Raw genomic sequence first — 14940 nt, 5'->3', positions numbered from 1 at the left:
GCTTTCGAAAGTCATTGTGAACTCATTTAGTAGCGTGTGAAAATGGGTCTATCAGTCTCAGGGAACAAGGAAAGATAATTTTTTGTGCATGAGTCCCGGCCTTGTCAAGGCAATAGACACCTCCAACCTTAGAGACTGTTCATTCCACAGACCCAGATTTCCAAGATGAGACCCCAGGGTTTGTTGAATTGTTACCAAGAACAACCCTGAGTTGGGGAAAAAACAAGCATGAATTATATAGTTTTAGCATGAATAAGAGGAAAAGACAAATGCAAATAACTACAATATTGTCCTCATTGGACACATATATAAGGCAGTGGGCACTTTGCCGTGACAAAAATGTGATGTAATGTGTCAAAGGTTTGTAAAATGTGGACATATATAAGTTGTTGGTCTGCTTTGTTTCTTCACACTATTATTCTACTGATAAAGAAATTCTGTCCAGCTTGTATATGCATGCATGTAGTTTATTTTGTATCAATATAATGTTACTGAAAATGTATAAACTAACCCCTGCTTTCATTTTTTTAAAAAAACAATTGACCACTTTGTTTTGGTTCTTTTGTCGTTTGATGATGATGATGATGATGATGATGATGTTGATGTTGTTGATGACCTGTTTGTGTGCGAACAGAGGGTAAATCTGTCCAGTTCTTACTAGGTTATGTTTACAGAGGAGGATGTGAAATTCTACCTTGCAGAGCTGGCCCTTGCATTGGATCATCTTCACAACCTAGGCATTGTTTACAGAGACCTGAAGCCTGAAAAGTAAAGTATCCCAATCCCAAACCCTTTCCTCCAAGACCCCTTCCCTCACCCCCCCCCCCCCCCCCCAGTCCCCCTCTGTTAGCCTGCGCAGCGCCACCATGTGGAAACACACAGCAGTGCCACACAGAGAATTGTGTCATGAGAGTTAATGCCTAATCAGAGCTGTAAGACCTCACATAGACAGAGCCATCAAGGCCTTTATAATACACCTCTGTGATATCCCTGAGTCCAGTTCAGAAGCAGCAGACTACCTGGATTTCTGTGCAGCACCATGCTATTTTGCCACTGTAATGAGAGCAGTCTTGCTGGCGCTCCATAACTGCGGTCAACCATTAAGCTAGAGGAGCATTTGACCAAGACTTACCTCATTTTTACGGCCCTACAACCATTATCCAATTGGACACGGGCTGGCAGCTCCTGTCAAGAGCGTCGGCAACACTGCTCCTAAGTGTGCTTCCGGTCTCAATGTTGATGTACTGTTGTGGGAATGTATTTGTGTACCTGTATCGGAGAATGTGATTTTAATTTTCAGCATTTTACTTGATGAAGCTGGACATATCAAGTTAACAGGTGTGTACCACTGTTTTATTCATTCTCTCACTGTTCTGTTAGCACTTCCTGTCCTTGTTAATTCTTTTACTGTGAGCTGCTGCACAGAGATTCTACTGACGTTGTGAAAATTCATTTATTCTGAGGTGTATATGAATGTCTGCCCTGCATTACGATCGCAGTGCCATGTGGAGCGTAATCGTACTGTGCAATGTGAAAAAGCTTTCATTTGCTGAGAGATTATGATAATGCTGGTGCCCAGTAATAACTTAAGTCTCTCAGACTTATGGGATATCAGTGGTATTATCAGCACTTTAACATGCCCTCCATGTGTAAAGTTTTTATAAATCAGTTTTGTAATGCATTGTCAGGAAAGTTTTATACTGACTTTGGGCAAATTGTATGGAAAGCACAGGATTGTAGAAGTTGTACTTAGCACAGTAACAGTTGTCAAATCTGTAGGTGCCATGTGTGTCAACCATGCCAACACACATTCATTTCATGGTAGCATGTTTGTGTTTTAATAAACCAGTTGCATTAACAAAGAAGTAATTGATTGACTCAGTCAATTGAAACTCCATATATCTCCCATGTAAGTGCTTGTTGTTGGTTGATGCATCTGGCTCCGGACTGGTGAAATGGCAGGCAGTGTTCTTCCGTGGATTGATGACTACGTTCTGCTGGTGGCATGTGCGCATGTGTGCGTGATTTGCGAGAGTGCTGCGAGACTGACCGCACTGTGCCCCTGTGCAGACTTCGGGCTCAGTAAAGAATCAGTGGACCAGGATAAGAAGGCCTACTCTTTCTGTGGCACTGTGGAATACATGGCACCAGAGGTGGTCAACAGGAGAGGACACACCCAGAGTGCTGATTGGTGGTCACTCGGGGTTCTGATGGTATGTCCTGTTGTCGGCTCATCCCCCACATACATTTATATAAGACGACATTAACATGTTTCCTTCAGATTAGAGTCACAGGAAGATTTCTCATTGTTTAGTCTTCAGCTTTCTGTGTTGCATGTTGAGATATGCCCTTGAGATAATTGACATGAAATGTTTCATTAAAATGTCCAGCTTTCTGAGGTGATAATACTGCAGAAGGTAAATTACACAAGTGCACTTGATTACGGGATCTGAACAATAATTGATGAAGCAGTCATTTCGTATTTGTACTGTTGACATGGTAGTGTACCAGTCTCCCACTGATGTAAATGAACTGAGTCACAACTAGAAGTTGCAGTTACCTCTCTTTTGGAGTTCAGGGACCTTCATGGAGATGTGCTGTGCTGGATGTTATCTTCAGACCTAGGGCATGGTGTTTCTGCTTTAGCACAGGGCTTATGTTAACAGATTTCTCTCTCATTTGTTTCTACAGTTTGAAATGCTAACGGGTACATTACCCTTTCAAGGCAAAGACCGGAATGAGACGATGAACATGATTCTCAAGTAAGTGCTGTCATGGCTTTCCAGACCTGGGCCACACAGATATGCCGGTCCGTTTTGTGTTTTGTAGTGAGCTCTTCTTTGAAGTAACCCCAACAACTCACATTGCACCAGTTCACCAGTTCTCTGACTGGGTGCATAGGACATGACGCAATGGCGTTTTAAAATGAAAGGGCAAATTAGCTGCAGCCTGTAGCCTGCAGCCTGTAGCCTGCAGCCTGCAGCCAACATGAAAAGCACCTCTGCACTTTTTTGCTTTTAAGTGTTTTGAAGACTTGCCTTTTTCCCAAGTGTTATCCTCAAAACAGGCCTTTTGGCACAGTGTTTACATCCTTCAGACCCTTCCAATATTTACAGTGCCAATGTTGATGTTACAAGGAACACTCAGTATAGAGTGTAGTAGATGCAGCTATTCATTGAATGCAATGAACTGCATGAATGCAGCATACTGTTTAATGAAATTAACTACAGTATCCCAACATCTACTGTTTCTGGTCTTATCCAGGATATCTCAAGTATTAACAAGGCTAGGATGAATAAAGGTCAAGGGTGAAATGCACCCAAAATGGACTTTTTGCAAGTAGTCATAGATTTAGACTATATTCACTGAATATATCAACAAAAATAGCTACATTTTCATGAACACATACCTAGACTATGAAACAAACATTCATAATTATGATTTATTAACTATTGACAAATAAATAATTTATTGACTAATAAGAAGGAAGTATGCACAAAATTGGATTTTATCACTTGACAAAAAATACCATTAAAAGTCAAAATAGGTCATGTTTGCTGACCCACTGTAAGTGGAAACATTGTAAGTAGGTTTTGTTAAAGGTAATATGAAATACCAACTGCCTTTTGGTATTTACCAGGAGTTAAAGATACTGCGATACCCAGTCTTTCTCAGTGTTCCTCTTGGCATTAGAATTATTGTCATTTAGCAGACACTGGGTTGGGCACAGTAGGAAAGACCTTGTGGCTTGGCTGTCTCTCGGTGCTGGGTAGGGCTGGATCTCTGGTCTGGCTCATCTGTGTAGGCTGGAGTAGGACACAGCTGCACCCTTTGCTGTTTGTCCCCCTTTGAGGAGGAGACCTTTCTCCTGTTGTTGCTTGTAGTTCTACTTATTTGGATTCAGAGGCAGTGCTGACTCAGGCTTAGCTCAGATTTCGTTTTCACTCAAGCTTAGGTTATTGAAAAATCTTTCCAACTTTTCTTCATTCCTTCATTCTTGATTGAAGCAAGAACGCTGAACAGAGGTTGGCGCTGTCTCACTTGGAGTCTTCCGTCACAATTTACAAATACTTTCATTCTAGCTACTTCATTTACCAGATGCCAGTTTCTTGATCAAGAGACGAAGGAAGTGCTCACCATATGGTGGGACCTGGGTCCCTTAATGGGCTCAGCACAAGGAGAGGAGATCCAAAATTGAATCTCTCCCCTTCTGTCTCTCTAGTAGATGTCTGATATAGGTTATCTGATAAGGCCAGGGTGGAAGAACAAGGCCAGGAGGCCTAGTTCCTGACACTTGGTTAAGCACATACGGGAAATGAATCTCTCTTATGCAGTGCAGAGAGGGACATGGTTCAGTCCAGGGCAAAGACCATTCATCATCAGTTTCACTACACAAAGTACAGGTACAAGAGGTACACTTCTGACACCAAATTCCATCTCTCTGTTTTTCTCTCCTACTCAGAGCAAAGTTGGGAATGCCACAGTTTCTAAGCCTGGAAGCTCAGAGTCTCCTAAGAATGCTGTTTAAACGGAATCCAGCGAATCGTTTGGGTATGTTTGTCTGTGTGAGCGGGAGATGCCTCTTCTTTTTATCCAGCCGCTTTACTCAGTGCAGTGCTCGCCTTCCTAATGAGCAAGTCTGAATGATGCAGGCCTGTGAAATCAGCTCTTGTGCAATTACACTATGAGTGAAGAAAATGCTAACTGCTCCCACATTGATTGATTCATAATTAGTGATGTTATGTTTTTAGTTCACAGCAATTGGCAGTAGTGGAATATTAATCTGTTCTTCATTCATTGTCCCTGAATTAGTGTTCACCTTTTTTGCCTCATAATGAGGGTCTTATAAATGACTCCTAGAGAGGAGCCACTGAGTCAGGGAGAGCTGAATGCATGAATACGTGCGTGCATGCATGCATGTGTGTGTGTCTGTCTGTCCGTCTGTCTGTCACCATATATCAGGGATGTCATCACTGTTCCTTTGTCTTTCAGGGGCTGGCCCAGATGGTGTGGAGGAGATCAAAAGACATGCCTTCTTCTCCACAATAGATTGGAATGTAAGTGCCAAATCAGAATGTGATTTTACCAGAGTCCCATTCTAGCAGTTTCCTGCAAAACTCTTATGCCTTGATGGCACGTTGGCCAGGTCACGGGGCGTAGAGCGAACGGAGGCGTAACACTAGCTGCGTAGCAGTAAAAGCCCAGCCCTCCTTGCCCCCCTCTTCCCCTTGCCCGTGCCGACGGAGAGGGAGCACCAGCTGGTCGGGCGGTAGGCCAGGTCCAACAGCGCCATGCTAATGGGCCCCAGCAAGGAGCGTTTAGGAGCCGGCGGCACCCAGCGGAGTGTGAAGCTGAGAGAACCGCTCCAGCGTGGTGGACGAAGCTCCTCCATCTTCCCTGTGACCTCCCCCAGCAGGACACTCCCGCTGCGGTATGGGGAGGTCCGGAGTTGCTTGAACCCTGACGCCACCATCGCTGACATCCTTTGTGGGCAGAGAGGCTTTGGAATGGGTTTTAAGCAGATGTCCCATGGTGGCTGTGTATCTATCCCCAAGTTCCCCCATGGGAAGGCTCACCCAGGTCTCAGTCACCAGTGACACAGGTTTCTCCTGTCCTTCAGAAACTGTACAGGAGAGAGCTCCAGCCTCCATTTCAGCCGGCGGCAGGGAAACCTGATGACACTTTCTGCTTCGACCCTGAGTTTACTGCAAAAACCCCGAAAGGTGAGAGGCGGAGCCGCTCTCAAACAACTGTAAACAGCCACAACAGCGAACCAGTGTTCCATGAAGTAATTAACCCCAAGCAGCCATACAGAGCATTTATCGGTCACCCTTGTGTAAGGGCTATCTACACCTTCTTTGGGTTTAATTCTCATGATTCTATTAGTTGTGTTCTTAGAGTTAAAAATTCCAGTTCAATTTTACATATAGCAAATGAAAAAGTAAATGAAAGGACATACCTTCAGGGAGCGAATCATAGTGTGCTTTTTTCATTTTCAAATGAATGTGGTCAGGACTAGCAGCCTTTTGCATCTTATGTGTAGCAGCCATTTTCATGTCATATTCAGCCTTTTCCATGTCAGGCATGGCTTTGAGACCACCTAGTCCTTTCCACTCCTACCTTTGTGTCTCGCTGTTCCTCATTTGTCAGTGGACGCCTGGTAACGATGTGTCTTTCTGTGGTGACAGATTCCCCGGGCGTTCCACCCAGCGCTAACGCACACCAGCTTTTCAAAGGCTTCAGCTTCGTGGCCCCAGCCTCATTGGAGGAAGGCAAGAGCTCCCCCCTGGTCAACATCCTACCCATCGTACAGGTAGGCTGCCATGGAAGCCACGGCTAAACCCCGGAGCATGTCAGTGCCGTTGCCCCCCCTGCTGTTCCACTGATCTCTGCATTCAGAAGACTGGTCTGTGGGCTCAGGGTAAATGGTGTGCCACCCTCCCATAAGCACTGATCTAGGATCAGCTGACCTAGCCCTAAAGCCCATAAAGCCTAAAGCGCACCCAAGGACTGTTCTCTAAAATACAACCAGTATTTTGTGTCCTCACATGCCCTGGGACTGTCCCTGTTGTCACGGCCCCCTCAACACTTGTCCTCTCCCCCCAGCAACTGCACGCCGGCTCCACACAGTTCGCTGAGGTGTACGAGCTGAAGGAGGACATCGGCGTCGGCTCCTACTCCATCTGCAAGCGCTGCATCCACAGAGTCACCGGCATGGAGTTTGCTGTCAAGGTGAGGGAATGTTCCACACTCCGCATCCAGCCTAGCTGCCAGGATGCATGTGTCAAGGTGGTTAGTGTTTGCAATGGGTTGCCAGACCACACTATCTGGGATACTTCCTGAAACTGCTGAGGGAGGTTTCGAGCCACTTATGACCATCCTCATGTAAGGTTAAACTTCAGTTCAGCAGACCTCCAGCAGAGGGCAGCAGAGTACAACTGTGCCCCTTTTTATTGTTAGCTGTGATTAGAGTAACCAAGAACTTCATGGAGACCCTCTCTTTTCCAGTTTGCTTTAGAGTCTCTCCTTCTACGAAATACGTATTGTGTTTTATGTTTTGGGTAGAGCTGTCATCACAGTTTTAATGTATACAAAGGAGCAGATACGTTTCACTGTGCTTGATCTCTTACTGGGCAGGGGGTGTGTGGTGAAGTGTTCTTTTATCTCATGCCTCCTTCAGATCATTGACAAGAGCAAGCGAGACCCCTCAGAGGAGATTGAGATCCTAATGCGCTATGGTCAGCACCCCAACATTATCACATTGAAAGATGTAAGTAGACCTCCATTTCATGATCCTCTTTGTAGACCTGACTGAATCCCTTAAGGCCCCTCTCTCATTCATGTGCCATTTAATAAAAGGAATCTGCATGCTTGTCTTACTGTCAGAGACCAGAAAGGAGGTTGTAGGCCGAGCACTGACAAAATATGTACCCAAAGGTCACTGGAAGGACGATACAGAATTGAGTGGCTTTGTTCCAGTCCACAAGTGAGCAAGCAAGGCCGTACTTCATATGACATCACAGAAGTACATACTTAGGGAGAAGGGGAAGAATGCTATTTTGATACTTGGGATGCATATTTGGTGGACACACCATTGTCATAAATCCAGCACTGTGGTTTTTGGTGAAACAAGAGCAGCTCAATAAATACACATAAAACCATGGAAATGGTGGAAGGGGTCACTTCTGGAAATCACATGAGAATCTGAAAACAATATTGAAAAATGTTAGATGCAAGAAAAGATCCTGGGGGTACAATGCACAAAACATGACTTCAGTCCCAGGGTACCACTCCCATTAATCTTCCAGTGTCTCTCAAGCAGCAATATGAACATGGGTGAAGCCCCTAAACTTGATTCCTAAATGTCTGGGGAAGTTACATAAATGCCCATCTCTGTGTCCATTCCTCATGGAGTTGTTTGTGAATTTTTGGATGCAAATTCTCTAGTGTTTTTTGTCCTGAGTAAACTCAAGGAAGTTTTTTTTTTTTTTTAATGGTACACTCATTAATGGAAGTGCATTCTAAATGGCGGCATTTTTCTTCCGTGCCCGATGCACAGTTTGGAACGCATTGCATAGACCTGTAGTGTGTATGTGTGAGACTCGGGCGCTGGTCTGAGGTCAGCCTCTGAGTTCACTGACGATCTGTCTCTGCCCGTACGGTAGGCGTACGATGAGGGGCGGTTCGTGTACCTGGTGACGGAGCTGATGAAGGGAGGGGAGCTGCTGGACAGGATCCTCCGACAGAAGTACTTCTCAGAGCGGGAGGCCAGCAGCGTGCTCTACACCATCGCCAAGACCGTGGACTACCTGCACTGCCAGGGGGTGAGATTCAGCACAGAGGGAGGGAGCAGTGGAGGCTCATGGGAACAGTTGTGAGAGGGGAGGTAGAAGCTGGATTCAAGACACCGTGGAGGTGTGGAGGCAGTGTAGCATAGTGCTAAGGAGCAGGGCTTGTAACCAAAAGGTTGACAGTTTGATTCCCCGCTGGGGCACTGCTGCTGTAACCTTGGGCAAGGTGCTTAACTCACAATTGCCTTAGTAAATATCCAGCTGTATGAATAGATAAAATGTAAAAATTGTAACATATGTAAGTCGCTCTAGATAAGAGTATCTGCTAAATGACAATAATGTAATGTAATATAATAGAGGAAGCGGAAGCTCAAGGGAGCAAGGTGCTCCCGCGCATGCTGTCACCACTAAGCAGCCTGCAGGGGGCGCTAACTGTCCTCCTCCCCCTAGGTGGTGCACAGGGACCTGAAGCCCAGCAACATCCTGTACATGGACGACTCGGGGAACCCCGACTCCATCCGCATCTGCGACTTCGGCTTCGCCAAGCAGCTGCGCGGCGAAAGCGGGCTGCTGCTGACGCCCTGCTACACCGCCAACTTCGTCGCGCCGGAGGTCTGTGGCACCCAAATGTTCTCTTCCGAAGACAAATAAGCGTTTATTTAATTCAGACTATTGAGATTCACTTTGCTGAAGCCTCATAAAAAGCGATAAGGCGGGAGAGGCAATTCGATCATCCCACGCTCATGTTTGCCAAAATGATTTGCAGCGTAATCCATGCTGGAAATTGTGTTACTTGTAACCTCACATTGATTGTACATCTCTTCCTCCATTCATTTTTACAGTTCATCACATACAGCAGCTTTCGAAGTGTAGATTAATCTGGCTGATACCTTCTTGCTTAATATCCCAGCCCTCTTAATGATACATTTTTTTTTCCAAAACCACTTCACAGTTTTTTAGGTGTACATTAAAAAATTACAGTAACAATCTAGCGATTTCATCATTTAAACTAACAGTAACAAACTATCGTAAGGAAGTGAACAATACACATCTTTAGAATGTCAGCTCTCTCCAGTTAACTTCATCTTAAATAAATTGCAGTGTAATACTGTAATATTACTGCCTAGCAGCTATACCACCCTGCCACTCTCTCCTATATAATTGCTTTAGATGGGCTTAGTCAATGCTTGGATTGGAGACCTCCTGGGAAAGCCACATTTGCGCTGGAACGAGTGTTGGGGGCCAATCCCCTCAGTCTTCCCTCTGAACCTTACAGGAATCCAGTGCACCGGTGCAGTAACAGGGATACTGTAGGAGACACCATCTTTTGGATTAGACGTTAACCCAAGGTCCTGACTCCCTGTGTTCATTAAAAAGTTATTGTGGAGAGTATGGGGTTCCCTCCTGTCCTGTCTCAATTCCCAGTCAGATTTTTTAGTCTGACCATCTAATAACCCCCAAGGTTAATTAACTTCGCCCAGGTTGTCATTGTAAAAGAGAACTGGCTTTCAGTTGACCCTACCTCGTAAGATAAAGTAAAAAAAAAAACAACATAATAGTACAGTACAGCAACCAAACATGTACAGAATGCTTTTGAATTCTTTTTTTGTTTAACTGCAAAATGCATGAATAAGCATGGATTAAAATGCTGTTCTTTGTGCTAACCCCATTAGCAGCACCATTGTATAATTTTGAAACGCTGATCAAATCACACCCCACTTTTTTTTTTTTTTTGCACATCAGAGGGCATATTAAGCAAGTTACACATAGCACGTTTTGAAAACTGATGTTTAAAAGGTGCTCTGTATGCATGTGTGAGTGTGATTGAGTGTTTATGTATATAAGGGTGCTTTCTGTGGAGTATTGCAAATGTTTCTTTCTTGAAAATGTTTTTCTTTGTGCAAGTGTTTAAATGAACAGTGCTGTGTGCTGCGCACGTTTCAGGTCCTCATGCGGCAGGGTTATGACGCAGCCTGTGACATCTGGAGCCTAGGAGTGCTGTTGTACACCATGTTGGCAGGGTGAGCGCACATGCACATACACACACACGCACACACACACACACACACGGAGGGTAAGGAGACTTGGCTAATCCCAGTGCCCATCTGAGATATCCAGTGTGGCTTTATGTGCATTCAGTGCATAACCTCACTGAAGCATGCTCTGGAAGCTAGGATCTATGCGCCACTCAGCTCTACCTCTGTGAATTAAAAGGCAGAGGATAGTTCTGCTCGTCTGGCTCAGCTGTGCACCCTGTTCTGTATTGTTATCTGCATTTGAACTCTCACCTAGCGCAACTTCTAATAGTTAGGGTTCCAATATACTTACATGCCATAATTAATCGCACATTGTCGCCATGTCATTTTATGCAAATTGCACTTTAAACTCATAATTGGACACATTTTGCCATAATTGGAAGGATCATTTTCACTTGGGTGGAATCGCACTGCTGTGCCTGACCTTATTTCCGAAGCCACGTGCATATGACCTGCAGGAGTGCTTTCTCCTGCCCCCTCTGCCCCCTGCTGGGCTTGTCTGGATCAGAAGCTGGAAGTTAATTGATTTCTCTATATATGTTTTCAGAAAGCGCACATGATTAAATGAGGTAATGACGTTAAGCCGCTGAGTTATTTAAAACAGAAATGAAGCGTGACACCTTTGGAGGTAATCGGCTGAATGCGGCGGAGCGAGGTGGCATGATGCCCTCCCTCGCGGGTGTTTAGGGGATGATCGGGGAGAGTCTTTTAAACCAAAAGTACAAGTACAAGAGTATGTTGCACTGGGCCGGTTACCCATTCCTTCACCTCACGATAGAGGATAGTGCTGGTAGCTGGTGCTGAGCCATGCCTGACTGTGTCATCTGTCCGAGTGACTTGTGTGTGAGTGACTGCTGTCTGAGTGACTCCTATCTGATTGACTCCTCTGTGAGTGACTCCTGTATGTGACTCCTCTGTGAGTGACTCCTGTCTGATTGACTCCTCTTTTTGACTCCTCTGTGAATGACTCCTGTCTGATTGACTCCTCTGTGAGTGACTCCTGTATGTGACTCCCCTGTGAGTGACTCCTGTCTGATTGACTCCTCTGTGAGTGACCCCTGTCTGAACGACTCCTGTACTCTTTCTCTCCTGTGCAGCTACACGCCGTTTGCCAACGGGCCCAACGACACACCCGAGGAGATTCTGCTGCGCATCGGCAGCGGGAAGTTCTCCCTGAGCGGAGGCAACTGGGACAGCGTGTCTGACAGTTCCAAGGTGCGCAGTCCTCACTGTCCTCATCAGCATGAACAGTCACATATGTACACACACGTGTGCACACAAGCACAAACAGACACAAGTACACATAAATGCACACACACACACCTACAGACACAAATAAATACAGGCATGTATACACACGTGCACATAATGACACAAACACACACAAATATCTACAGACAGAAATACAAACATGCCTACACATGGGCACACACACAAATAGACACTACTGCATATTAACAGACACACACACAGGTAGACACCTCTATACAAATACACATACCTATAGACAAACACACACAAATCAAGACATACCTTTTCTTTCTCTCTCACACACGCACACATGCACACATGCACACATGCACATACACAGTCATCAACTTGACATAGCATTTACAACTAATTATTACTTGTTTGTTACAGAAATAAATGGTTATATGCTGTCTTTAAAAAAAAAAACATTGATTAAAAGTACACAAAGTACTTTAGAGTGAGAAGCTTGTGTGTTTTTTTTTTTTTGTGGCTTTACTTGTGACGCTCCACAGATTCCGCACTGTTAACCCTGGTCCTACCTTGTGACAATTTTGTCCCAAATTTAGGACTTGTTGTCCCATATGCTCCATGTAGATCCACACCAGCGCTACTCAGCGGAGCAGGTACTAAAGCACTCATGGATCGCCTGCCGGGATCAGCTCCCACACTTCCAGCTCACGCGCCACGATGCGCCACACCTCGTCAAGGTGGGTGCTGCTGGGGCCAGCCAAACGCACTGGGAATCTGTGCCCTTTTTCTGTCACATCGAAGACCTTGCTCTTGACGTAATGAGCGTGGTGTTTTGGACTGTTGAAGTAAAGTTTATAGCTTTATAGCACATTCATGGCAGTAATCCTAATTTATATGTTAGTTTTTAGGGGAAAAGGTCATTTCTGTTTGAACATGAGCCTAGGGAAAGTGTGCAGTTGGATGTACCAAGCATACGGCTATGCAGTAGCCTTCACAAAATGCATATGTAAAGGCTTTATGGACTTCATTTTTTCTAGAACTGGCAAGTATGTCTTTACAGAACTTACCAGTTGAATTAGTTGGAATAGTAAATGCACATGCGTATATTTACAAATACATAATGCACCATCATATTTGCATAATGCATATTAACATGTACAGTGCTATTACCTCTTTTATTGCTCATGCCTTGTCTCATGGTAGACAAATTACTGTGTAAAATTACAATCGTACACATTACAAAACAGGAGAGATCGTTTTCATGTGGGTAACATCACACTAGAATATGTGACTATGTTATCAAGATCTTCAAAACTCATTTGACCTTGTCCCGAAGTAGTCCTGATTTATTTTTTTTTTTTTTTAATTTTCATGGAGGAAAAAAAGTCATTGCCATTTGAAAATGAGCCCTGGGGAAAGAGTTTAGTTGGATTTGGCAAGCATTACCAGTAGCTCTCACAAAGATTAAACATAAGCCCTTGGTTTGTTAAACAAAACACTTTCCTGGGACTTTATTTATCCAACACTTTTCATATTTCATATCAGCTGAAGTACTTGTATTAGTGAATGCACGTGTGTATACTCACAGACATATAATGTATTACCATGCAGGGAGAGCTGTTAGCTTCTGTCTGTTACGCTAAAGTAGGCAGAGCCTGATCATGTGTATTTGACTGTGTTGAACAGGGAGCAATGGCTGCCACATACTCTGCACTGAACCACAAGACGGGTCAGCCGGTGCTGGAGCCTGTGGCCGCCTCCAGCCTCGCTCAGCGGAGGAACATGAAGAAGCTCACCTCCACCGACTTATAGTGGAGCGCCGGCTTTGCAGCGGGCGTAGGGGTTGGGGGGTGGCCCTCCGTTTGTTCCTTCTATTTATTTATAATGTTTCCCTCCCCGGTCTCTTGACTCCGGCACGTCCCCCTCCCTACCGACAGCACCCAACCGCCATTCCAGCCACCCCCCCACCCGCTGTTTAGACTACCCCCCGCTCTGCGCACAGCCTAGGTCAGGGAGGCTATCTGCTGCAGACTCAGGGGGTATTCTGTGAAAACCCCACATCTGGTACTATTGGGAAACATTTCTAGTTCAGGCTGTTGTCGATGGGTATCTCTCCTGTATGTGCTTGGCCCCTCCCCCGCTGCCCCACTCCTCCCCTCACTCAAGCACCAGCTCTTACTCCTTTCTCACTGTGACTGGCCAGACTGGAGCTGCATACCCTCACTGTGCACCTTGTTTCACACAGCAAGCAGCGGCCCTCCTCCCTACCCCAGGAGGAGACTCTGTTCCCCCCCAGCCCATTCGGAGGGAATCGGCAGACCTGCCAAAGCAAGCCTAGCATATTGGGGGGGAAATGCAGAGGCGGCTGCGCTGGAGAAGTTGGGCTGGAGGATAGCGTGGCCTGGGAGAAAGGCGGGGGTGGCTCGGGAAGAGTTGACTGTAATTCGATATTAGCAAAGTCTGCGAAAATGCCCAGAAGCCCTTGTTTTTGCTCCCTTTGAACAAATTCATCGAGACAGTGAGAGCTTTAGTTTGTTTCTGTTTATTTTGTTTTCTCCCCCAAAAGCGGATGAGGATTTTTGTTTCTCATGTTCGCACACAAGGCTTGGCAGAGTGTTCTCTTTCAAAGTTTTGTGAAATATCTGCTGTCCTCATTTTTTTCGTTTGCTTTTAAAACATGTATTTTTGTATTGTGTTCTTGGGGCTGAAAAAAATGCTACAGGTCAAAACAAAGAAAAAAAGGTCAACAAGTGTGGATTTTTTGCACATTGAGGTGTGTTGTAGGTACAGTATTATTTCTGAGGGGTGAAAGGTCAGGGAGCAGGATGGATTATGGGATGGGGGGGGGGGGGGTGACCTCTCAGTGTAAAAAGGCATCGTGAATATCTTCAAAGACATTGTGGAAATTGTATCATATTGTATTTATTTCATTTAATTTTTGAAAATATATTTTTCTTTCAAGGTCTGTATATATTGACATTAAAGATCATTATTGATGTATGGCGTTTGCCTCATTCTGTATATTTGTGTCTGTTTGCATCTGTGTAGCCGTTGTTGGTGTCGGATGCAGCTGATCTTCAGAATCATCCCACTTGAACATTGACTACCAAAAACCTTTTCGTCTTGGGTTTTGTGGGCAACGCTGATCTCTTGATCTTTTGATTTTGCTTTGTGTGGGATAACCTGAGGCAGGGAGTCAACAGAGCTTTATTTTCCAAGAACTGTGAAAACAACTGCCAACTTATCCCTTACACAAGAGCAAATGGTTTTGCTAAAATCAATACAACAATCATTATGACAATGTCCCTTTTCAAGTGATCAAAACTGAATTATTCAACCATTACCAGTACTTATTTGAGAGCACAGCAGTATGTATGTATGTATATGTGTGC

At 44.9% G+C, this 14940-nt stretch overlaps 1 protein-coding gene across 2 annotated transcripts in view; it reads left to right on the top strand.

The window, feature by feature from the left end:
- LOC118774257 (ribosomal protein S6 kinase alpha-6) overlaps positions 1-14389 on the top strand; it is a 28217-nt gene extending 13828 nt beyond the window's left edge. The window contains exons 7-22 of one of the 2 annotated variants that reach the window (XM_036523463.1): positions 662-768; positions 1301-1338; positions 2071-2213; positions 2692-2762; positions 4463-4551; positions 4993-5057; positions 5621-5723; positions 6189-6313; positions 6607-6732; positions 7181-7270; positions 8166-8324; positions 8742-8903; positions 10236-10312; positions 11425-11542; positions 12145-12285; positions 13235-14389. In XM_036523463.1, coding sequence (XP_036379356.1) covers positions 662-768; positions 1301-1338; positions 2071-2213; positions 2692-2762; positions 4463-4551; positions 4993-5057; positions 5621-5723; positions 6189-6313; positions 6607-6732; positions 7181-7270; positions 8166-8324; positions 8742-8903; positions 10236-10312; positions 11425-11542; positions 12145-12285; positions 13235-13360 — 1740 coding nt within the window. In that variant the 3' untranslated portion in view covers positions 13361-14389. Of the gene's footprint in view, positions 1-661; positions 769-1300; positions 1339-2070; positions 2214-2691; positions 2763-4462; positions 4552-4992; positions 5058-5620; positions 5724-6188; positions 6314-6606; positions 6733-7180; positions 7271-8165; positions 8325-8741; positions 8904-10235; positions 10313-11424; positions 11543-12144; positions 12286-13234 lie in introns of those variants that run through there. The other variant, XM_036523464.1, reaches the window with a different exon arrangement.
- The last annotated feature ends 551 nt before the right edge of the window (positions 14390-14940 follow it).

This window comes from Megalops cyprinoides, chromosome 3, assembly GCF_013368585.1.
Source record: "Megalops cyprinoides isolate fMegCyp1 chromosome 3, fMegCyp1.pri, whole genome shotgun sequence".
Classification (NCBI taxonomy): domain Eukaryota; kingdom Metazoa; phylum Chordata; class Actinopteri; order Elopiformes; family Megalopidae; genus Megalops; species Megalops cyprinoides.
Note: the sequence above shows the minus strand (reverse complement) of the source record. Positions and strands in the feature narration are given on the sequence as shown.